At 45.3% G+C, this 25,457-nt stretch overlaps 1 protein-coding gene across 1 annotated transcript in view; it reads left to right on the forward strand.

The window, feature by feature from the left end:
• Positions 1 to 15,955, forward strand: part of LOC141049901 (extracellular calcium-sensing receptor-like) — an 87,035-nt gene extending 71,080 nt beyond the window's left edge. The window contains exons 4-7 of the mRNA XM_073546739.1: positions 3,525 to 4,346; positions 14,017 to 14,235; positions 14,819 to 14,942; positions 15,024 to 15,955. Of these exons, the coding sequence (XP_073402840.1) occupies positions 3,525 to 4,346; positions 14,017 to 14,235; positions 14,819 to 14,942; positions 15,024 to 15,955 (2,097 nt within the window). The remainder of the gene's footprint in view (positions 1 to 3,524; positions 4,347 to 14,016; positions 14,236 to 14,818; positions 14,943 to 15,023) is intronic.
• The last annotated feature ends 9,502 nt before the right edge of the window (positions 15,956 to 25,457 follow it).

A 25,457-nucleotide genomic window follows, 5' to 3' on the forward strand; every position in this document is an offset into this window, starting at 1 on the left:
GGACCAATTCGATAGGACAATCGTATTCCCTGTGAGGAGGTAGTTTCTCCGACTCCACTATAGAGAAAACATCTTCATAATCCCTAAACGCATATGGAATAGAAGGTGTTTTAATTTTAATCTGGTTCACTGAAAAAGACATACAGTTACTCTGACACCATGGACTCCAGCGTACAACGTCACCTATGCGCCAGTCAATAATCGGATTATGTTGGTGCAACCATGGCATGCCTAACACCACTGGATCTGATAAATTGTATATAACAAAAAATGACATTTGTTCGTTATGTAACGTCCCCACTGACATAGAAATTTCGGCAGTAACGAATTCCACGCCTCCTTGGAATATAGATGTACCATTAATAGCAGTAGTCTGAATAGGCGCTTTAAGCCTTGACAGAGGTACACCAAGGCTCTTAGCAAATAAAAAATCCATAAGGTTGACGGCAGCACCACAATCCACATAAGCCTTCACACACAGACGTTTCTTAGCAAAAGAAAGGGAAACTGGTAACAACAGTTTGGCCGCATTTGCGGGCAATACCTGACCCCCAACGCTGTCCAGGGGGTGATGGTCCAGGAATGTGGATTTCCAACAGCCAGCATTTTCCTTGAAGCTTCCAGGCTGCAGCATGTTTGAGCCTGAGAGTGACTTCCCAGGCTGAGCAATGTAACAGGTGTTTGGGCCAAGAATCAGCTCAGTCAAGAGGAAGGAAAAAAAAAGGTGAGGAAAACTGCTTTTATCTGTGTTAAGTATAGACACAAAAAGCCGTTTTATTTTTATGGCCGGATATAATGTGACGTCTGCCTGCGGTCTGGACTGCAGCCAGACAGCACCCCGAGAAACACTGAGACCCTTTACCCCTATACAGGGATCTGGATTTATAGCAGAGCCCAGGAGGCGCTGTCTGAATAGGAGCAATGACCAGAGCAGGACGGTCGCCAGAAAGGTGTTCCAATACAGGACACAGAGGCAATGATATCCGAGACTAAACCAGTCAGGCAGAAATGGTATAAAAACAGTAGACAGTAGCAGAGTCAGATTCCAGGTCGAAGCCAGAGTCATAAACCGGGAGGGCAGCAGAGGTACAGAATCGTTAGGCAAAAGCAGAGTCAGAATCCAGGCCAAAGTAAGAGTCATAAACCAGGAGGGCAGCAGAGGTACAAAGTCGTTAGGCAGAAGCAGAGTCAGAATCCAGGCCGAAGTCAGTGTCATAAACCAGGAGAGTCGCAGAGGTACAGAATCGTTAGGCAGAAGCAAAGTCAGAAGTCCAGGCAAAAGTCAGAGTCAGTAAAACAGCAATTCACACAGTAACACACAGGGGAACCAAGAATATATCCGGCGGCCTGCAAGAGCAGTCCCAAGGTATTTGAGGGATCAGGTCATCCCTTACAGGCCCGTGGCCTGATGATGTCATCCGGACCGCCCCCAGGACCAGGCTGGATGGTAATGCACCAGCCCCTTCACGACTGACCGAGGAGCGAAGCCTGCGTCCAGCGGACGCCTGTGCAGGAGCCTCATGACTATCGCCGCCACCACTCGGGGTTGAAGCACAACGCCTCCCAGAGACCAAGGCCGAGACTGCAGGCCATGGGTCAGACGGTGATAGGACAGTCCGGCGCCTCCTAGTGGTCGAGGCCGGAACAGCAGGCCCTGAGTCTGACGGTGATGTGATAGTCCGGCGCCTCCTACTGGCCGAGGCCGGGACAGCAGGCCCTGAGTCTGGCGGTGATGTGATAGTCCGGCGCCTCCTACTGGCCGAGGCCGGGACAGCAGGCCCTGAGTCTGGCGGTGCCGTGACACAAGGATGGTTGAAATGACCAATATCACCAACAGTGATTACAACACCTGACACTCTTTTATAGCAGACCCAGAGCAATCATACCTGCTTTATAATCACGTGCACTAAACTAAAGTAACCAGAGTGCAATGACCCTAACGGCCACCGGGGGCAAAACTAGAACTGAAACCACCACAGTGCAATGACCCTAATAGCCACCGGGGGCAAAACTATCTTTAAGCACACAGCTTAAGGAGGAAAAAAGGTTACTAGTGCATTTATCTGTCATAATCCAACCTGGATCATGACAGCTCTGTTAGGGAATCTCCATGAAATGGTACATAACCCAGAATAAATTTATGCAGGATTATCCCCACTGACCACCAGTCTACCAGTCTTCCATAGCCTTTCTTCAGGATGATTTCTGGGACCATGTGATCATTGTGGCCAAAGAGTTGTATTTTATCATCATCGGTCCACAGGACTTGCTTCCAAAATGCATCAGGCCTGTTAAGATGTGCTTTTGCAGACATCTGACACTGAATTTTATGATGAGGACACAGAAGAGGTTTTCTTCTGTCGACTCTTCCATGAGGGCCATATTTGCACCAGGAGAGCTGTGGTTAAAGTGGATAAGGGTCAATGATCCACTGCAGCTCCAGTCGTGCACCTCCAATGGAGGATAGTGAAATAGGACAATGAAACTGAATGGTCAGTGGAGCGTTGAGAATACGAATACACCACAATGGATTCTTCTTTAGTCCACCAAAGGCTAAAGAAGAATCCATTGTGGTGTCTTTGTATTCTCAGCGCTCCACTGAACATTCAATTTCATTGTCCTATATTTGCACAGGTGTCTCTGAATAGTAGAACAATGTACCACAACCCCAGAGTCTGCTAAACCTGAAGGTCTTTTGCAGTAAAGCGGGGCTTCTGATTTACCTGTCTAGCAATCTTACGAGTAGCTCTCACTGCAATTTTTCTTGGCCTTCCAGACATTATCTTGACCTCCACTGTTCCTGGTAACTGTTATTTCTTATTTACGTTTTGAACTGAGGAAAGGTCAACTTGAAAACTCTTTGTTATCTTCTTATAGCCTCCTTCTGTTTTGTGGGCATCCCCTATTTTCATTTTCAGAGTGCTAGGCAGCTGCTTAGAAGAACCCATGGCTGCTGTTTTTTGTAACAAGGTTAAAGGAGGCTGGGATTTTATAAATCTGGGAAATTTGCATCACCTGGCCTTTCCTAATGATGATAGCGAGCAAGCAGCACTCTTACAGGCTAATTAAGGGCTGAAACCTTGGTCAAATTTATCTGAGAACACAAATCTCCATGGGTGCCAAAATGTAGCATCTGCCCATTTTCCTTTTTGTAATTTTTAAAATAAAAAAATGACAGTATATATCTTTTTGCCTAAAATATAAATGAAATTTGTCATCTTTAACTTTAGCCCTTTTAAAGATCATTTCATCTTTCACTTGCTTAACTGTTCACAATAACAGTGATTTTGACCAGGGTCGCCCAAACTTTTACACGCCACTGTAACAAAAATCAAGATTTGTTAGGTCAGATTTTTCCAGTACTTCCCCCCCTTATAATTGATTATGTGATGTGCGCTATATCGCTGTTTAAATAGTCAATATGGCCACCATATTGATCCAAAACAAACTACCGAAGATCCTCAAGTAAGAGAAGGCTACTTTTTATTTGCTTATAGACATATTTTTCTTTAATTTGTCTACAGATAAGTTACTTTTCCACCAGTCCGTTCCTCAGCAATAAGATCTTGTTTCCTTCATTTTTCCGCACTATACCAAGTGACACATTTCAATCTCGAGGTCTAGCTGAGTTAATCTTGTACTTTGGATGGACATGGGTTGGGTTACTGGCCACTGATAATGATTACGGTCAATTTGGCATTCAGATAGTAAAGCAAGAAATAGTCCAAGCTGGAGCTTGTGTGGCCTTCAATGAGAATATCCTGACCGGACAACCCAACAGAGGTGCTCCACGTATCGCTGATGTTATCAAAGACTCATCAGCCAAGGTGGTGCTAGTCTTGTCTGCAGATTATGATTTCATGCCTGTGGTGGAAGAATTGACCAAACAAAACATAACTGGAAAAATCTGGATAGCCAGTGAAGCATGGTCAACTTCTAGCCTTCTTAACATAGAAGAGTTCCAACCAGTATTGATGGGCACTATAGGTTTTGCTATTCATGGGGGGCAGATGGACGGATTTGTAAAACATTTAAACAACTTACACCCCTCAGATTCTCAAAATGATCAATTTTTACTTGAATTTTGGGAGGAGACATTTTCTTGCAAGTGGATCAACCTACATGCTAGAGCTGATGGCATGCTCAACCAAACCATCAATGAATGTATCGGGGATGAAAAATTTGAAAGTGTCATGACTAACGTGGACTCTAGAATATCATTTAATGCCTACACGGCAGTTTATGCCTTTGCATGGGCCATACATAACTTGCTGCAATGTGAACCAGGAAAGGGACCATTCCTTAACGGAACTTGCGCCAACATCTCATCCATACATCCTTGGCAGGTAAAGAAGTTGTGTGTTTATATTTTTGACTAGAGAAGAGCAAATATTTCAATTTTCGGTTCTGATTATGGTGGTCAAATTTGCAATATTTGCCGATTAATTCATCAAATATTTTCCGAACACTGCCAAAAGCCATTCACGTTAATAGGAGGCAAAAACAAATGCGTGCACAACACCTTATAATGGCCCGAAATGCTGCCAAAACACTTCAAATGAGGGACAGAAACCAGGAAAGTGGCCTCAATTCACCCACAGTACAAATTTTAGCATGGAACTGCAGCAATCAGCAAGGCATGAGGTATCGGGGTCTGGGACAGCATTTACAGCTTTCAATTGAACGTCACAGTAAGACGAGGTGGGTGAGGGATCGGTGTACTGCCCCTTTCCTGGGAGTCCTGATATCATATGCAACACCTCTACCTGCTTTCATGCTGAGCCACACCCAGGTGGCACAAATATCAGTTTTCTAGACTACCATTGTCAGAAAAATTTAAGGATAGTAACACAGGTAGTTGAGTCCAAGGAAGTGGAGGACTGACGGTGTCGGATGCCTACTGCTACAGGCAACACATGGAGACCCAACCAGGAGTGTTCACATTTCCAAAAAAATATTGGCAGACACCATCAAAGTTGCATCAATTTCACCACAGTAGTAACAGTATAATAGGGACCGACAGGTCTTTCACTACACCCAATGCGGCAGATGGACACTCAACAAGTAGTGTTCACATTTAAAGAAATGAGAGCCTTACCTCACATAAGTGGCATCAATTTCACCACAGTAGAAATAGTATAATAGATACGACAGGTCTTTCACTACACCAAATGCAGCAGATGGACACCCAACAAGGATTGTTTGGATCGCCCTCCCAGAGCCGTGGGGTACTCGGAACTAGTCCCGTTGATTTCAATGGGAGATGTCACAGTGGCGGAGACCCGGTCCGTGGCCCTGGGCATCCATGTAAAAGAAATAGTGTGGCTGATGATTAAAGTTTGTAGGTGGATGATTCGTGACGTCACCTGTGGTGTTCGGCAATGAAGATGTTAAGCCGACGCTGTAGACAGATCCTCTGGGACAGATGGTGTGGTGCAGCAATGATGTTGTGGCCCTCCACAGGTAGGGCTGCAGTCCCAGGGTAGTGTAGATGGAGAGGTAGTGAGGAGAGAAGAACGGTGTAGTGTTAAGCACAGAGATGTAGCAGTGCTGAGTGGGTTGGCGCAGGAATAAGCGTAGGACACCAAGGCATGTAGTTCTAAACCTTTACTCACAGTCTGTTGTGCATACAGGTGCCCGCATCCGTGCCGTGTCCTCCAGGTCAGGAGCTCAGCTAACCTCCAGGCAAGATGAAGTACTCCGTTCCAACACTCAGCCAACATATATGCCTTTTCTGAACGTCTCCTTTCTAGCGCTTGTAATGAAGTACTTGAGGTTGTGTGTTAAACCCAAGTTCCTCCTGTAAGATGTTCCTTTGAACTCTACTTGTACGGCAGACAGCTGTAGCCTGCTTCGGGGACTCCTTGCTACTAAGTCCCGGCTCTCTATCGATGCTGTTGTGCCCCCAAGTCTTGTGTGGGAATAATGTGGTGACAACTTCTATTCCTCCGGTGTCTGCTGCAGGACCATTAGCATCCATACAACCTCGGGGAGCGGACCCCGGCCATGCGCTTAGAACTTGAGGAAGAGTTCCACTCCGACCTTAATCCTTAGTTCTCTTCTCCTTACGTTCCATACAAAACTATCTTTCTTATGGAGAATTAGGCTTTCTAGATATCTCTTACCTGTGCCAGCAGACCCAGGTCACTGAGGTCTGCTGCAGCACTTCCTTCTTCCATCCCACTCAGGGGATCTCCTCTCACAGACTGACCTAGTCCTAATAATCTCCCGCTCTCTTGTGCAACTAAGCTCCACCCACCTCCCAGCACTCTTCGTGTTCCAATCAGGGAGCCACCAAAGGTGCTTTGCTACACTACTATGTTGTGTGGGATGCAGGTGTTGGAGTGTGGTCAGGTGTCTCCACCTTACCTGAATGGTGGGGTACCACACCTCAGGAGGAGGTGCAGTACCTCTGTGGCGACTGAACCCTCAGGAGTGCCACATGTTCACATTTTATAAAATGAGGGCCTGACACCACAAAAGTGGAATAACTGTCACGAGAGCAGAAATAGTATAATTGAGACGGAGAAATCTTCCACTACAGCTAACCCAGAATATGTAGACCAACCATGACTGTTCACATTTGGACAAATTTGTGTTAACAACAGTAGCAGCAGCCACAGCAGGCACAGAAGCCACACTAAATATTTCACATAGTGCAGTTACGTGACATTAATGCATCACACTAAAAAATGCAATATCACCTAGTCTGTACAGTCTGCGATTGGGGTGCAAAAGTCCTTGGAGATCCATGATTTGTTCATCTTGATGAAAATTAGGCAGTCTACACTTTCAGGGGATAGCCAGATGTGCTTATCCATCAGGACACCACCAGCAGCACTGAAACACATTCTGAGAGAACGCTGGCTGCCGGGCACGATAAAACCTCCAAGTCGTGTGAGGCGATCTTGAACCTTTGATAACAGTTTGTGTTATCACCAGCCCCCCTTGATAGCAGTAATCCACCCTCCCTTGGCACCCGCCTGTGTGACGACAGTCTTGAACTTAGAGACAATGTTATCCCTTCCATAGTCTCCTCTGCATCCTCATCTTCTTCTTGGACCACCATCTCCTCCCGCAGGCTATTCAAAGTCTGCTCCAGCATATAGATGACCAGAATAGTGATGCTGATGATGGCGTCATCAGCGCTAACCATCTTAGTATCCATTTCAAAACTGTGCAGAAGGGTGCAGAGGTCCTTAATCTGTGCCCACTCTGTAAGCATGATATGCGCCACGTCTGTGCTGCATTGGCCCGGGCTCTATGACTTGACATACTGCGTCAGGGTTCGTTGCTGCTTCCACAGTCGCTGCATCATGTGCAGAGTGGAATTCCTTGTGTCGGCACTTCGCATATCAACCAGTTAACTGGCATGGACAAAGACCTCTGTATCGATGCAAGTCGATGACCAGAGGGGTGCGGACATTGGAAATGGGGATAAAGCTTATGTGCTTTCTGAAGCAGCTCACCCAGGCCAGGATAATGTCGGAGAAAACGCTGTATCACGAGGTTGAGGATGTGAGTCATGCAAGGCATGTGTGTGAGCTTGCCTCGTCAAAGGGCCGCCACCAGGTTTGCACCATTATCAGACACAGCCTTCTCTGGATGCAGTTTCAGTGGAGACAGCTATTGATCAACTCAGCCTGGAGAGCTGTCCACAACTCTTCAGCTGTATGACTGCAATCTCCAAGGCATATCAATTTATACAGTATACTGCCTGATTGCGGTGAGCCCTGCCTGCGCCGTACGGAGGTGGTGGGGGTTTGCTCTGCACTGTTGGATAGCATGTCTCGTTAAGGCAGACGTTGAGGCCGGAGGTGGAGGCCCAGAGGAGATAGTGGAGGCAGAAGCAGTGGAGGAAGTGTTAAATGTAGAGATTTGTCCTGCAAGCCTTGGGGATTCCAAGACTTGTGGAGCAGCGCCTGTCCCCACAGCCACCAGAGTCACCCAGTACCCTGCAGCCAGATGTAACACCCTTGGCCATGCTTACTCCTCCAAGTGTCTGTGGTGAAATGCACTCTGGCAGACAGAGATTTTGTCAAGGAACGGGTGATGTTGTCTGCGACATGCTGGTGTAGTGCAGGCACAGCTTTCTTAGAAAAGTAATTGGTACTGGGGGGACTGCGACGACCATCAGCTTTCGGAAACCGTCTGAATCTACTAGGCAGAAAGGCATCATTTCCGTGGCCAACAGATTGGAGATAGTGGAGTTCAACCTCTTAGCTTTGTCATGTGTAGGAGGGAGCAATCTTTTAAGTGACCACAACTGCAGAACCATGGACTGGCTGCAGTGCTGAGAGAGGATGGAGTACGGTGAACCCGACAAACTGCTGGACCATGAGAGAGGTACAGGCAGAGATGTTACGGTGGATTGAGAAACTTGTGGTGTGCTCGTTCTCTGAGATTGGTCAAAAACAGCAGGCATGTCCACTGATGTTACAGTTGAAGGCGGCCTCTCAGTCAGCTTGACTGGAGCTGGTAAAGAACTTGAGAGTCTGCAGTTGAAGACCTGCGTCTCAATAGTGGGCATGGTAACAGAGAAGGAGGAAGAAGCAGCAGATACAATTGATGGGGCAGCTGATGATTGTTGAGGTCCGCTGGTCTGCATTTTTGTGCAGTGGGTTTCCCACATTAAAGCATGTTGATTGAGCATGTGAAGGTTCATACATGTAGTAGTCAAATTATTGCACTTTTTACCTCAACTCAGTTTTTTCTTTTTGCAAAGTTGGCAAATTACATGAGTTGGCTCATTCTTTCCAGTATCCAAAAAGACTCAGGCTAGGCAACCCTTACCACCCCTGCGAGCTGCAGACCCGTGGACGCTGCTGGTCAGAGGCACAGTTGTGGCTGAGGATGCATCGCTTGTCGTGCCTGCAACACTACATGTCTGCGCCGGATGGCGCAAAGTAACCTTCTTGTCTTACTCCTCAGATGACATACTCAGCTGTGTGCCTCTATGTTCACACCAACTGGGATTTAACACCTCATCATCAACCTCTGTGTTATCACATTCCTGGCCCTTGGAGTCACCGTCCTCCTCTTGCCCTGATATCACAGTACAGTCCATGTGAGATATCTGAGTCTCATCAAGATCACCTCCCTCCCCACCTCCCATCTTCTAGCGATGACGTCCTCCTCCTTACTTCTGCCGCGGCTCCTGCACAGGCGTACTTTATATGCCCTTATGAGGGCAGAGCAGAGCACTGCACTGCGAGGCCGCCGGGAAAGGTCAGAGAGGTCCGGCACACAGGCGATAAAGTACGCATGCACAGGAGCCGTAGCAGAAGTAAGGAGGAGGACGTCATCGCTAGAAGATGGGAGGCACTGGACCGTAACCGCAACACACATCGGACCGGACCCCCGGGTGAGTATAATCTAACTCGTTTTTCTTATCTTTCAGGTTACATCGGGGGCTTATCTACAGCATTACAGAATGCTGTAGATAAGCCCCTGATGGTGGTGGCTGCAGCTCATAGAGCAAAAATTAAGTGACAGATTCCCTTTAAACTCTGCACCACCTCTGCAAACAGCTGAATTTCAGCAACAGTAAATTCAAAGTTAAAATATGGCGTGGTGTATCGTGTTAGTCGCAGAAAAAAAAATTGTTTGAGTTTGGATGAGGCCTGTATGACAAAGAAGTTATGCTACAAATAATTTTAAAGTCAGGTCCCCTACTGTTTGACACTAGGAACAGAAGAATTCTTTGTGGCCTATGGATCAGGCCTCCACAGCTTAATTTCAACCCAACCAAATGACAAAGTGTGATAAGGCGTTGTATGTGTTTGCAACTGAAAAATTACATTTTTTTAATGTGCCTTAGGTCTGCAGACAGTTTCATATCACCGCAGCACTAAATTACAAGGTGGGATACAGCAGGCTGTTTAATATTTTTTCACTAGCTACGTATGAATTAGAATGCTATACTCGAGCATGGAGTACAATAGAAGCAGTGCACAACACGTGCCCTTCTGGCTTTCTTTGTGGACCTCAGTAATGTCCAAAAAAGAAAAAAAAATTGCTGGAAAGTAAATTTAACAGCCACACTGGACAGTAGCTCGCTACACTATCTGACTGATATACAAGCACCTAACTAGCTAAAATGTGGGATACAGCAGGATTTTTCCCATTTAGCTAGTGAAAAAATATTAATTAGAATGCTATACTCATGCATGGAGCACAATAGAAGCCGTGCACATCACACTTGTAGGACATGTGCCCTGCCGGCTTTGTCTGTGGACCTCAGTAATGGCCCCCCCAAAAAAAATTTGGATGGTAAATTTTACAGCCACACTGGACACTATCTAGCTACACTATCTGACTGCTATATGAACCAATATATCCATAAATAAGAGGGCACTTCTACAAGTAATGTCACCAAACTCCAATTTATCATAGAATACTCATGGGAATATGAAGAGATCCCGAACACAGTAATGTTAAAAATAACTTTTATTTGTGAATAATATAAAAACAGAATGAAAACCAAGTAAAAAGCGAAAAATACTGTCAAGAGGACACCAAGTGGTAAAAACACCAAAATAATAATGACATATATAAGCATGAACAATTATGCCTTATAGATTTAATTTATGAGGCACTTAGGCTGGTTTCACATTTGCGTTTTTTAGCGCTGGAAAAAAACGCATATGTGCGCATGCGTTTTTCCCCTATATTTAACATGGGTGCGCATACCTGCGCGCTTGTAAGCGCATGTATGCGATTTTCATGCGCTGCGTTTTTTTGGGGTGTGCGTTTGTATTTTCCAGACGCAGCATGTTGCATTTTTTGGCCCTGCAAAAAAGCGCATGCGCACATATGCGCACGTTTTGCGCTAAAAATGGCCATTATAGCCTATGGATGCGCATATGTGCGCACTGGCATGCTCATGTATGCGTTTTTTTGCATATGCGTTTTTTTTTTTAACCATGGAATTTAGGGGTTTGGGTTAGAGTTAGGGTTAGTTAAGGGGGTTTAGGGTTAGGGTTAGGGTCAGGGTCAGGGTTAGGGTTGGGGTTTGGGTCAGGGTTAGGGTTAAGTATGGTTTGGTTAAGGGTTAGGGTCAGGGTTAGGGTCAGGATTAGGGTTAAGTATGGTTTGGTTAAGGGTTAGGGTCAGGGTTAGGGTTAGGGTTAGGGTCAGGGTTAGGGTTAGGGTTAGGGTTAGGGTTAGGGTCAGGGTTAGGGTTAAGTATGGTTTTGTTAAGGGTTAGGGTCAGGGTTAGGGTCAGGATTAGGGTTAAGTATGGTTTGGTTAAGGGTTAGGGTCAGGGTTAGGGTTAGGGTTAGGGTTAGGGTCAGGGTTAGGGTTAGGGCTAGGGTTAGGGTCAGGGTTAGGGTTAAGTATGGTTTTGTTAAGGGTTAGGGTCAGGGTTAGGGTTAGGATTAGGGTTAAGTATGGTTTGGTTAAGGGTTAGGGTCAGGGTTAGGGTTAGGGTTAGGGTCAGGGTTAGGGTTAGGGTTAGGGTTAAGTATGGTTTTGTTAAGGGTTAGGGTCAGGGTTAGGGTCAGGATTAGGGTTAAGTATGGTTTGGTTAAGGGTTAGGGTCAGGGTTAGGGTTAGGGTTAGGGTTAGGGTCAGGGTTAGGGTTAGGGTTAGGGTTAGGGTCAGGGTTAGGGTTAAGTATGGTTTTGTTAAGGGTTAGGGTCAGGGTTAGGGTTAGGGTCAGGTTTAGGGTTAGGGTTAGGGTTAGGGTTAGGGTCAGGGTTAGGGTTAGGGTTAGGGTTAGTTAGGGTTTAGGGTTTGGGTTAGGGTTAAGTATGATTTGGTTAAGGGTTAGGGTCAGGGTTAGGGTTAGGGTTAGGGTTAGGGTTAGGGTCAGGGTTAGGGTTAGGGTTAGGGTTAGTTAGGGTTTAGGGTTTGGGTTAGGGTTAAGTATGATTTGGTTAAGGGTTAGGGTCAGGGTTAGGGTTAGGGTTAGGGTCAGGGTTAGGGTTAGGGTTAGGGTCAGGGTTAGGGTTAGTAAAGTCATGGTTTGGGTTAGTGTGAGGGGCCACCTAATGTTGGGAAAAAACGCAAACGCGGTAAAAACGCACTAAAAACGCATACAAACGCATAAAAACGCTGCGTTTTTTTCATGCATGCTCATAAAAATGCTTGAAAAAAACGCAGCAGTTGTATGCTTTTGTATGCGTTTTTTCAATGCGTTTTTTTGCGGGAAAAACGCGCTGCAAAAAAAAGCAAGTGTGAAACTAGCCTAAGAATAAACAATTATAATAACTAATATGTATGATAATACTAATGCAATCTAAGTAACAATGAGAACCCTGCATATTACTAAATGACAAGGGACTAAAAAGATGTATAAATTTGATGACACTAATGTGCCTTTAACATGCAACTATTAGAGGCACCAAGAATATAACAATCAACATGTAAGGTTATTAGTCTAAAACTGCAACATCATACAACACATGTGTAAAGTCCCTGCACATTTCACCAAGACCAGGGACTCATAAAGGCCTCAATACCAGCGTTATCAAAATAAGTCCTAAAATAATAATTTACCGATAAGGCAGGTGCTGTGTGTCCACTCGGTGTCCCCTCACCCCAACGCGCGTTTCGCCACCAGCTTCTTTCGGGGGAGGTGTCAGGGTGAGAGGAAGCCGAATATTTATGTGACGCGCCTCCAATCAGCACTTTGCAAGGGAGGAATCTGGTGGAAGAAGCTGGTGGCGAAATGCAATATATCTGGCAGTGCCTTATCTCTTGAGAACTTAAAGTGCGCCTGTCACCTGTTTTGGCTGCTATAAGATGTGGCCACGCCTTTCAGGGCTTATGTACAGCATTCTATAATGCTACAGATTAGCCCCCAGTCCAAACTGCAATATTAAAAAAATAAGTTTTATTATACTCACCAGGGGGCGGTCTGCTGTGCTCAGTCTGATGGGTGTCGCAGGTCTGGGTCCGGCGTCTCCCATATTTTTGCGATGCCGCCCTCCTGCTTGCTTCATAGCTCCCCGGCATTGCGCTTCTGCACAGGCATACTGATCTGCTGGGAGGGCAGAGCAAAGTACTGCAGTGTGCAGGCAGTGGGCCTTTCTGGCCTTTCCCAACACTCCAGAAGAGACTTCTGACACAGCGGGATGGAGGATAGTTTGGGTAATCCTCTCGTTATGTAGAAAGCTCGCAGTAGACAACATTTGCCTCAGTCCTATAGTAATCCTCTTACAAAAATATGTAAGGATCCCTTCAAACCAAAATATCATAAACCAATAGAATAGAAGGAGCAGCACGATCAAGAATGATAAAATATGTCACTTTTATTAAATATTTGTGGTAAAAGCATATTTTACATTTAAATACTAAAATAAAGAAAATAATAATGAAGTAAAGGCAGTGGGTACTGGGTTCCCTATCACACATGGAACATATAAACAGTGACGGAACAATAGAGCATCAGGCCACCATAACCAAAATAAATGCTTGAATGACACTATGAACGTAGAGATCAGCATGTAAGCATGAAGCAATAAATATCAATGCTGGACAAAAAGGGTCATAGGTTGATCTATACGCTCACAATAACAACTGCATGTGCATAGATGTCTGAAGTATTGGTGGTGAAATAGTTATAATCAACTGGCACATTCAATCAAAAACACTATAAGATAAACAGTAAATTACCTGTGGCCATGATGTAGAGAATATGTGGTCTTTGACCATATCTCGACGCGCGTTTCACCGCCTCTGCAGTTTCATCAGGAGGTGATCAACAGGTTCAGACAACATTAGTCTAATGTATATGGGGGCTTTCAGACATTTTCCATTGTCGTATAGGAGCTTCAAGTTGTACCTCCAGGTTAAACGAAAGCTAGAGACTCCAGCAGAGACTTCTGACTCAGTAGGATGGAGAATAGGTGGGGTAATCCTCTCCTTATGGAGTGAGCTTGCAGTAGACAACATTTGCATGAGCTCTTCTTTATGGTACATCCTTGAAGAGACGATATCTCAGGTCTTTAAAAATGTTACATTTGATGAATTAGAAAATAAATGTATTAATCCTTTGTATTTCATCAGCTCCTTCATTACATTAAGACTGTAGATTTTGAAACAAATGACAAAACTCGCATATTTTTTGACGATAAAGGGGATCCTCCAGCCCTCTACGACATTGTAAACTGGCAGATGAGCTCCACTGGTTCCATGGAACAGAAGATAGTGGGAAGTTATGATTCCAGATTGCCGGAAGGAATTCGGATGAAAATTAACAATTCAGATATTATGTGGAGTACTGAGGTAGGACATTATTTCTGCACAGGTTTAATTCTAAATGCAAGTAGAAGGGTTGAGGATGTGGGAGATTTGAGAAGTGGATCGTTGTGATATTTTCCTTTCAGAGTTTTTTCTGTTGTCATTTTGGGGTTATTCAGCAGCTGTACAAGTTGTCCTTGTTCTGGGGGAATTCAAAATGTTCCCCTTTATCTTCCTTTGATCTTTATTGTAAAGCTAGGTATCTGATGATCAGTGATAGCCCTCTGTCTCCCCTCCTTTTCTCTAGTAATCCCCACAATCCCCTGTAATCCAGCCACAAGTGCAGTTTTCAGTGCAGGGTCAAGTGTCCATCTTGCCATAACGTTGCAATAGAATCTACTGGCTTCTTCAGCTTTTCTTCTTTCTTTTCTTTTTTTAGTTCATAAATTTGGTTCCCCACTCTTAAATGGAGTCCTAGGCACCTGCCTGTTTTGTTTATATGTTACATCTACATGCTTTAGCAGAAAAATTTTAACGTGAAATGTCAAGCTCTCCTTTATGAGTCTTTAATATACTGTTCTCCAGCTTTCAATGTGTAAATACCCATATGGTGAATTTTTATATTTAGACTCCTCAATCAATATGCAGTCCAAGTTGTCCTTTAGGAACCCGAAAGGTAACAATTCCAGGAAAGCCCGCCTGCTGCTTCGAGTGTGTCCAGTGCCCAAAAGGAGAGATTGCAAATGTCACAGGTACCATAAATACAGTCATAAGTTATCATGTATCTTATATGTGGAATTTACAAACAAGTTGACCAACATGTTCTTCTCTAGATTCTGTGGAGTGCCAAAAATGCTCTTGGGATACTTGGCCCAGTACTCAGCAGGACTTGTGCTTACCAAGAACCATTGAATTTCTCTCCTATGATGAAGCTATGGGTATCAACTTGGCAGCGCTGTCTATTGTTTCCTCTCTCATCCCCATTGGAGCTCTGATAATCTTTATTTCTTACAGCACAACACCGATCGTCCGAGCCAATAACTGGTCCCTTAGTTGTCTTCTCCTCATTGCCTTATTTTTCTGCTTCCTCAGCTCATTAGCTTTCATTGGATATCCACATCCTGAGAAGTGCCTGTTACGTCAGGTGGCATTTGGCTTGTCATTTACTCTCTGCATTTCTTGTGTCTTGGCCAAAACCATAACAGTGGTTATTGCTTTCAAGGCCACCAAGCCTGGGACTAGATTACAACGATGGACTGGGGAAAAGTTGTCCTACTCTGTTATTGTTATTTGTGTTCTCATCCAGATATCTGTCTGTGTGACTTGGCTCTCCTGTGCGCCTCCATTTCCTGAGTATGACACTCAGACTCCTTCTAGCATTATCATTTTTAACTGTAATGAGGGGTCTCCTTTTGCATTTTGGGTTATGTTGGGGTATTTGGGTCTTCTGGCCACTGTCAGCTTCATCGTGGCCTTCTTGGCTAGGAGACTTCCTGACAGTTTCAATGAGGCCAAGTACATTACTTTTAGCATGTTGGCCTTCCTTTGTGTCTGGATTTCCTTCATTCCAGCAACACTTAGCTCCCGTGGGAAGTATACAGTGGCCATGGAGATCTTCGCCATCGTTTCCTCTAGTTGGGCCATTGTTGTTTGTATATTCTTACCCAAATGTTTCATCATATTGTTTCGACCTCATTTGAATGTGAGGCAAAATTTAATGAGAAAAGTGTATGACCAAAGTAGGACATCCAAGTTTTATCCTTGACCTTAACCATATGTGATCGCTTCACCTCTTCCAGCAACCCTACTAGGCATTGCTTAAGAACAGACAAAAAAAATCATCTAAAACTGAGCGATTCAACTATAAATATGCAGTGGTGTGAAAAAGTTTGCCTCCTTCCTTATAACCTATTCTTTTGCATATTTGTCACACTTAAATGTTTCATATTACCAAATAAATGTAAATATTAGACAAGGATAGCACAAGTAATCACAAAATGCAGTTTATAAATGAAGGTTTTCATTATTAAGGTGAAAATAAATCTAAACCTACAGTGCCCTGTGTGAAAAAGTGATTGCCCCCCACTCTTAAACATAAATTCACTTTGGTTTATCACATCTTTGGGAAGCTAAGTTCACATTCCCTAGCCCCACCCAGGCATGATTAGTGCCACTCCTGTTGTAACTCGAGAAAGCACTTTAATAGGACCTGCCTGACAAAGTGAATGTGACGAGCGTCAGCTTACGCTGAGTCGTTTTTCTTCTTAGAGTGGACCCTCTGGGCCATGGCACCCACCCACCTAGGGCGAGCTGACCTAGTGAGAACCCACCCCCTGTACAGGGAGTGTCAGGGGCAAGACCAAGGGGGTGAGCCATCACGGCAGCTGGACCAGATGGCCGGGTCAGGGAGACACTATTGAGTGCCTGGCAACAAGACGAACAGGATAAGAAACATAAACGAGGTCACAGGGTTTCTTCAGCAAACGTGGTTACACACTTTAATCAGATACAAGGCAAAAACAGAGAATCAGGTGCAGGGCACAAATAGTGAAACACGGCAAGGTGCGTGCAAGGGCACGCCAAATGTTCCAGACATAACACGTGCAGAAAACATACCGGAGTCCAGGGCATGGTACGTGTTAGGGGGTCTCACCAGAGTTCCTAGGAAGGGTGTGTGCTAGGACATGCTAGAGTCCAAGACAAGGTGCGTGCTGGGAAATACACCAGAGTCCAAGGCAGAGTGCGTGCAAGAAGACAAGCCAGGGTCCAAGGCAGGTGCGAAGGCATCGGACTCCGGACGACTGGCAAGGACTGACAGGATCCAGGCATCAGGATGTAGTCATCTGGTTCCGGACCTGTGGCAGCGGTCGTCAGGCTTCGGGAATCCGGCAGCCAAACCAGGATATGAGACAGGATGCGTGCTAGGAGACACGCCAGGGTCAGGTTCAAGGACGGAAGCCTGCTGGTGCTGTGGGCATGCCAGGGACAGGTACAAGGACGGAGGCCTGCACATGCAGAGGGTACGCCAGGGACAGGTACAACATACAAACAAGGTGCGTGTATAAAGACACGCCAGGGTCAGATTCAAGGCAGAGTCCTGCGCGTGCAGAGAGACACACCAGGGTCAGGGTTCGAGGCCGAGTCCTGCGCATGCAGAGAGGCATGCCAGGGTCAGGTTCAAGGCGGAGTCCTGTGCGTGCAGAGAGACACACCAGGGTCAGGGTTCGAGGCAGAGTCCTGTGCGTGCAGAGAGACACGCCAGGGTCAGGTTCGAGGAAGAGTCCTGCGCGTGCAGAGGGCATGCCAGGGTCAGAGTGCGAGAGCAGGGTTATGGCCTGTGCATGCAAGAGGGCATGACAGGGTACATGGCAAGACCTGCGCATACTTTTACAGAAGCATGGGGAGGTATGCCAAGGAGCAGGCGAGGGCCTGCGCGTGCATTAGAGAGCATGTAGAGCACAGTGCAGAAACAGTGTGAGGAGTAAGGAAGCACAGAGAGCACAGATTGGGCACTGGCTAGCTGGACGGGCTGCAGCACTGATAGACAGACAAGACTCCAGCGAACCCAGCTGAGGCATAGCAGGCGACACAGCTGTCACTGACCGACGAGCATGGCTGAGGCACAAGCAGGCGGGCACGGCTAGAGCGGGCACGGCTGAGGCACAAACAGGAGGCTAGGAAGGCCAGGTGTATGCAAAGGGCACACGAAGCAACAAGACAAGGCAAAGCAAGAAACAAGGCAAGGCAGGGAGTGGAACACAGAGAGCAACATAGGCAGAAACACAGAGTCAGGTCAGAGAGAGAACAGAGCTAGCAGGGGAGCGTAGGCCAAAGCCCAGAGCCGGGCCAAGGCTGAGCCTTGGGACTAGCCAGGAAACGAGACATAGAACTAGCAGCGGAGCGTAGGCCGCAGCCCAGAGCTGGGCCAAGGCAGAGCCTTGAGACTAGTCAGGGAGTGTGCTAGAGAGCACCAGAGGACAGAGTCTAGCAGTGGAGCGTAGGCCGAAGCCCAGAGCCGGGCCAAGGCAGAGCCTTGGGACTAGACATAGAAATGTGCAAGAGAGCACAAAAGGTAAGAGAGGAGGAACCGTGCGTGTGCCATGAGGCACTACAGAGCACCATAGGAAGAGAGCGAGGCAGAACAAGCAAAGACCGAGAACACAAGAATGAACACAAGGCAGAGTAAAGTGAAGGCAAGACATGGCAGAAACAGGCAAGGCAGAGAACAACGGAAAGACAACAAGTCCAAGCAGGGCAAGGATGAAACATGGCACAACGGACAAACATAAGACAAGGCACAGGACAAGAGACGGAGTACAAGCACGGAGCGTGTGCAGAGACGCACGACAGGGCAGAGTGCAGGGGCACAGAATAGATGGAGTGAACCAGCAGACCAAGCAGCCATGTAGGGAAGCAACACAATACTCAGACCCTGACCATAGGGAGGGGCGGTCTGATATAGTACCATAGCACCAGTACTTCCGGGTCAGGACCAGGGAGGGACTTTGGGTTCAGATCCTCCAGGATCATAGAGAGCATAGCTAGAACAGCCTGGGTAGAACCATAGAGCAGGTCACATGATCAGGAGTTCCAGGAATACAGCAGATTGCAGAACCAGAGCAGGGCTGGAACATAGGAAAGGTCACATGATCAGGGGTTCCAGGAGTACAGCGGATTGCAGAACCAGAGCAGGGCTGGAACATAGGAAAGGTCACATGATCAGGGGTTCCAGGAGTACAACGGATTGCAGAGTCAGACAGAGACAGATGGTTACCCAGCAACAGCGTGCAGCCATGAGGTAAGGCGCGCGTGCACACTGCTCCAGGCAACTTGCGGCATAACAGACATGGCGGACATGGCGGACATGACAGTGAAGTAGATCAAAAGATCCTCAAAAGCTAGACATCATGCCACGATCCAAAGAAATTCTGGAACAAATGAGAAACAAAGTAATTGAGATGTAACAGTATGGAAAAGGTTATAAAGCCATTTCTAAAGCTTTGGGACTCTAGCAAACCAGAGTGAGAGCCTTTATCCACAAATGCCGAAAACATGAAACAGTGGTGAGCCTTCCTAGGAGTGATCAGCCGACCAAAATTGCTTCAATAACGCAACGATGACTCATCCAGTGGGTCACAAAAGACCCAACAACAATGTACAAAGAACTGCAGTCCTCACTTGCCTCTGTTAAGGTTAGTGTTCCTGACTCCATGATGTCTCCAAGAAAAACGCTGGGCAAAAATGGCCTGCACGGTAGATTTCCAAGATGAAAACCACTGCTGAGCATTAACAACATAAAGGCTCATCTCAGTTTTGCACGAAAACATCTTGATGATCTCCAAGACTTTTAGGAGAATACTCTGTGGACTGACAAGAACAAAGTTGAACTTTATGGAAGCTGTAATGTCCCATTACATCTGGCGTAGCAGTAACACAGCATTTCAGTAAAAGAACATCAAACTAACAGTAAAATGTGGTGGCAGTGTGATGGTCTGGGGATATTTTGCTGCTCCAGGACCTGGAAAGCTTACTCTGGTAAATGGAACCATGAATTCTGTGGTCTAACAAAAAATCTTGAAGGAGAATATCCGTCTACTTGTTTGTAACCTCAAGCTGAAGCACACTTGGGTTATGCAGCAGGGAATATATCCAAAACACATCAGCAAGTCCATCTCTGAATAGCTTAAGAAAAACAAAATTAAGACTTTTGCGTGGCCTAGTCAAAGTCTTGACCTTAATCTGATTGAGATGCTTTGGCATCATGCTCGGAAACTTGCTTGGAAACCCTCCAGTGTGACTGAGTTACAGCAATTCTGCAAAGATGAATGGGCCAAAATTCTTCCATAGTGTTGTAAAAGTCTCATTGCCAGTTATCGCAAACGTTTGATTGCAGTTGGGCAATCACTTTTTCCCACAGGGCCCTGTAGGTTTGGATTTCTTTTTTCCGTCAATAATAAAAGTCCTTCATTTAAAAACTGCATTTTGTATTACTTATGTTATCTTTGTCTAATATTTAAATTTGTTTGGTGATCTGAAAGATTTAAGTCTGACAAACATGCAAAAGAATCAGGAAGGGGACAAACACTTTTTAACACCACTGTATGTATAAAAATGAAGTTATCTTATTTATTCTATACAGTGTGAACAGGGCCATACTTGACGTATACATTGCCTTAGGCACTTAAAATGGTAGTGAATTTTTTAGTATGTCAGACTAAAAGTGCTTATACCCTTTAGATAGTAGTTAAGGCCTCAATACACATTGGAGTAATATCAGCTGAATCGGCCAATATTGACGGGTTTGGCTAACAGATGAATGTGCATGGAGACCATAGACACATAATTATATCAGATGAGATAAGGATTTGGGTGAATGAAGATTTGACTGTAGATTTTTTTTTCTTTCGAAGAGATAAGCCACTCTTAAAGATGTCTGACAATGGCTCTCACAGAGAGCACAGAAGTGCTCAGCATATCGAGCGCTCCAAGGTATGGGAGAGTTTGTTGAGATAGTAGTCAGTCAAACAACCATTCAAAACATAATTAAGCCAACAGCTTTCTAAGGTGTCTGTTGGCTTTTATGAAGTACTTGTTGAGCTGATAACATATAACAGGAATACAGAGCAAGAACCACTAGCAGTACATATATATATATATCACTAAAACCAGCATCAGTGCAAGAATACAGCACCAGAAACAATATAGTACATTTATACATCACCAGAACCATCAACAGTACTGGAAAACATCAACAGAACCACTAGCTGTCTTTTAAAAATCATGTAGTTGTACCCTTATATCCAAATACCTTAAAATTCCATCTTCTCTGATTCAATTGTCTTTTATTTCTTTCTTCATCTTCTGGTATTGATAACATGATAAATTTTCACATCCTCAGCTCATATCTGCAGACTTCCCTCTTCTTCACTCTTCTGCACACAAGGCTCTTAAAAATAATAGTTTATTATAATGCCTTCTGAATAAACTATCCCTCATCCCTCAAAATAAGGCCTATGCTGTGCTCCTGAATAAATAATTACCTGTCACTTTGCTGCACAAAAAATGACTCCCTGTTGTGAATTCCCTTGCTCTGACTTCTGGGCTGAAGCTCCCTCTGGTGGTTACTGGGAGTAGTGGAGCTGGCCGGTCTGATGGAGGTTTGCCACCTGACGATGATGATTGGAAATCTGAAATTACTGGCTGGGAGCATATAAGTGAGCAGGCTTCGATTAGTGGTTGCCGGTGATTTCCTCCTTGTGCATTTTGAGCTCTTCAGTCTCCTGCCTGATCTGCATGGTTCAGTTAAGTGATTCTTTTGCTAATCCTTTGCATCTAATCTGGTTGTGCTTTTTTTTGCTTTCTGCTGTGTTGCGAGGGTTCAGTATACTCCCTGCTGGGGGCAGCGCTGGCCCCCGCTCCATATGTTACAGCTTATGCTAGTTTGTTCAGTCCCCTTGTTATATTAGTATCTTTTGCTTTGCTTCCAGTTCACACCAGAGTGCTGATCTAGTGGGGGTGAGGTCATGTGGCCTCAGGTTTTTTGTATATCAGATGTGTTGGATTTTTCAGGGTTTTTGCGTGATTGCAGACAGTGTCTTTTCTGTCCTGTCCTATCTAGACAGCTTGGGCACCACCATTTGCTCAGTCTATTTTTTTGCCTGTGTTTGTGTTTCATCTTGTCTCACCGACAATATATGTTTGGGGGCTGTCTATTCCTTTGGTGATCTGCTCCGGGGCAGTTTAGATTTATCCTTTCTGGCTTTAGGCTTAGTTAGTTCTCCGGCTGTGCTGAGGCATCTAGGGCATCGTAGGAACGCTCCACGGCTACTGCTAGTTGTGTTGTTAGGATCAGGGGTCTGCAATCCGCTGAGTTACCAACCCCTCTGGTTTCCTGGTGGCTTAGCCTGTTCCTGCCATCATCCTCGGTGACCCATTCATAACAACTCCCACTCTGTTTCTCTTATGTTACATGGCCTCCACTGCGTTCTCCTCTACAAAATATTAACTCTACTTTATCCTCACTCATGTATTATGAGATCCACTCTACCTTATGAATTATAATCCACCACATCAACCACCTTTACAAATTTTGGATTTCACACTGTTCGTACATTATGGACTCCTTATGTTAATGCTGCTCCCTCTCAATATTGTGTATCTTTTCCACTATGGTTCCTCATACTGTGCCCTCATTTAGTCCATCCTGTTTACAGTTCACCATACTGTTTCCTCACCCTATTTACAATCTTCACATTCTGGGCCCTCACACTACATACTTGCCCCCCAAACTGTGCCATCACACTATATACTGCTCACCCATACTCTATCCTCACTCTCTACACTGACCCCCCCATACAGTACATTCACTCTATATTGAGCCCCCTATTGTGCATGCATTCTTTATATTGATTTCCATATAGTGCCCTCACTCTCTTTACTGACTTCCATACTGAGTCCTCACTCTCTATATTGACCCCTAGATTGTGTCCTTTCTCTCCATGCTTAGCCTTCCATACTGTACCCTCTCTCTATACTAACCCCCATACTGTGCCCTTACTGAGCCCTTCCCTTTCTATAGTAAAATCCCCCATTACCTTCAGCTCTATGAGCACTTACCTGATCCCTATTCCGGCGACTTCTCCTCCTCTGCGGTACTGCAATGGCGTTGCAGTATGAAGAGGTGATCCCATTGTGCTGCAGCGATGTCAGTGGTATAGAAGGGTTAATATTTAGCTCTATATTCTATATTTTTTAGTATTTACTAGTCTCATAGTCTTATACTTTGCTTAATATTTATCTTAAAGGGGTTGTCCGGTCTAAATCAGTCTGCAGTCACTCTGTGTGGCTGCAGACTTTTGAATCCCCCCAGTGCATGTACTGTGCGCTAGGGGGAATGAGAACACGGCGGTCCAATGGACGTGGCCATCTAGTGGGCAAAGCCTCGCTACATGCACTTGTATGGAGCAAGGCTGCACTCACTATACCGGCTCTGCCCGGGAGTATGCATAGTGCATAAATCACTGCTGTTCCTGACTCAGAAACCGGCGAAGTGTCGCACTGCACAGTGCGTGAGCTGAGGGGAATTTAAAAGTCTGCAGTCACATAGAGTGCCTGTAGACTTATCATTTTAGACTAAACAACCTCTTTAAAATTTCATATTGGGTGCAATATTTTCCAATCTCATATGCAATGTTTTGGGAAAACTGTGCTACTGGTAGTATACTAAGAAAGACATAATAGCGAACAAAATCGCACAACATGTATGTGAGAAGAGGGCAGCTGATGGGAATTTTTAATGGCAACTACATTTGCCTGTAAATGGTATAAGAATCTTGCTCACATGGTAATAAAGAGAAATCCGTAAGCTCACAACAGTGTGCACTTCTTTTCTCATAGCGCTCGTGAATTTGAGGGCCGAGTCCTATAATTTGGCCACACTGGCGATCCCATAATCTGACTGAGTCAAAACACAGAGCTACGACATGAGCAATGTGAGCAATGAACAACATCAGCAATGAGCAACATCAGCAATGAGCACCATGAGCAATGAGCAACATGAGCAAAATGAGCAATGAGTAACATGAGCAACATAAGCACCATCAGTAACATGAGGAACATGAGAACCATGAGCAAACGAGCAACGTAAGGAACATGAGCACCATGAGCAATCAGCAACATGAGGAACATCAGCAACATGAGCAATGCGTAACATGAGCAGCATGAGCAACATGAGCAGCATCAGTAACATGAGGAACATGAGGAACATGAGAACCATGAGCAATGAGCAATATGAGGAACATGAGCAACATGAAGAACATGAGCACCATGAGCAACATGAGCACAATGAGCAACATGAGAAACATGAGCACCATGAGCAATGAGCAACATAAGGAACATGAGTAACATGAGAAATGAACAACAGGAGCAATGAGCAACATGAGGAACATGAGCACCATGAGAAATGAACAACAGGAGCAATGAGCAACATGACGAACATGAGCACCATGAGCAATGAACAACAGGAGCAATGAGCACCATGAACAATGAGCAACATGAGGAACATGAGCACCATGAGCAATGAGCAACATGAGGAACATGAGCAATGAGTAACATGAGCACCATGAGCAGCATGAGCACCATCAGTAACATGAGGAACATGAGAACCATGAGCAATGAGCAACATGAGGAACATGAGCACCATGAGCAATGAGCAACATAAGGAACATGAGTAACATGAGAAATGAACAACAGGAGCAATGAGCAACATGAGGAACATGAGCACCATGAGAAATGAACAACAGGAGCAATGAGCAACATGACGAACATGAGCACCATGAGAAATGAACAACAGGAGCAATGAGCACCATGAACAATGAGCAACATGAGGAACATGAGCACCATGAGCAATGAGCAACATGAGGAACATGAGCAATGAGTAACATGAGCACCATGAGCAGCATGAGCACCATCAGTAACATGAGAACCATGAGCAATGAGCAACATGAGGAACATGAGCACCATGAGCAATGAGCAACATGAGAAACATGAGCACCATCAGCAATGAGCAACATAAGGAACATGAGCAACAAGAGCACCATTAGTAACATGAGGAACATGAGAACCATGAGCAATGAGCAACATGAGGAACATGAGCACCATGAGCAATGAGCAACATGAGAAACATGAGCACCATCAGCAATGAGCAACATAAGGAACATGAGCTACAAGAGCACCATTAGTAACATGAGGAACATGAGCACCCTGAGCAATGGGCAACATGAGCAATGAGCAGTATGAGGAACATGAGCAATGAGCAACATGAGGAACATGAGCACGCCACTGCATGTCGGGGCAGGGAGCTGAGTGGAATCTCACTGACCACCGGAAGTACTAGCGCACTTGGAAGTTCATTTGAGTCTTAGGCTAGCTTCACACTAGCGCATTTTACATGCAGCGCACGGTGCCGCTAAGCCCCGCCCCCTGCCCGCCCCATCTGGTCATCTCCTACTATCGCACACGGCCACATGCGACCTGCGCACCCTATCTTTATAACAAACAAGCAAAGGTATATAACAGCATCATGTGTACTAAAATTATATAGGATGCCGATAGTACTGGATAAACCAGGGATCAGTCGTTTGAATACATAGCATGGAGGATGTGGAGACCACAAATTACGACCAAAAGATCCAATAGAATCATAAATATTTTATTAGGGAAATAACACAGAACGGGAAAAATGGGGGAGCATATACAAAGAAGGCAAA

The sequence above is a fragment of the Dendrobates tinctorius genome, unplaced genomic scaffold (assembly GCF_039654945.1).
Source record: "Dendrobates tinctorius isolate UK_male_01 unplaced genomic scaffold, ASM3965494v1 ptg000151l, whole genome shotgun sequence".
Classification (NCBI taxonomy): Eukaryota; Metazoa; Chordata; class Amphibia; order Anura; family Dendrobatidae; genus Dendrobates; species Dendrobates tinctorius.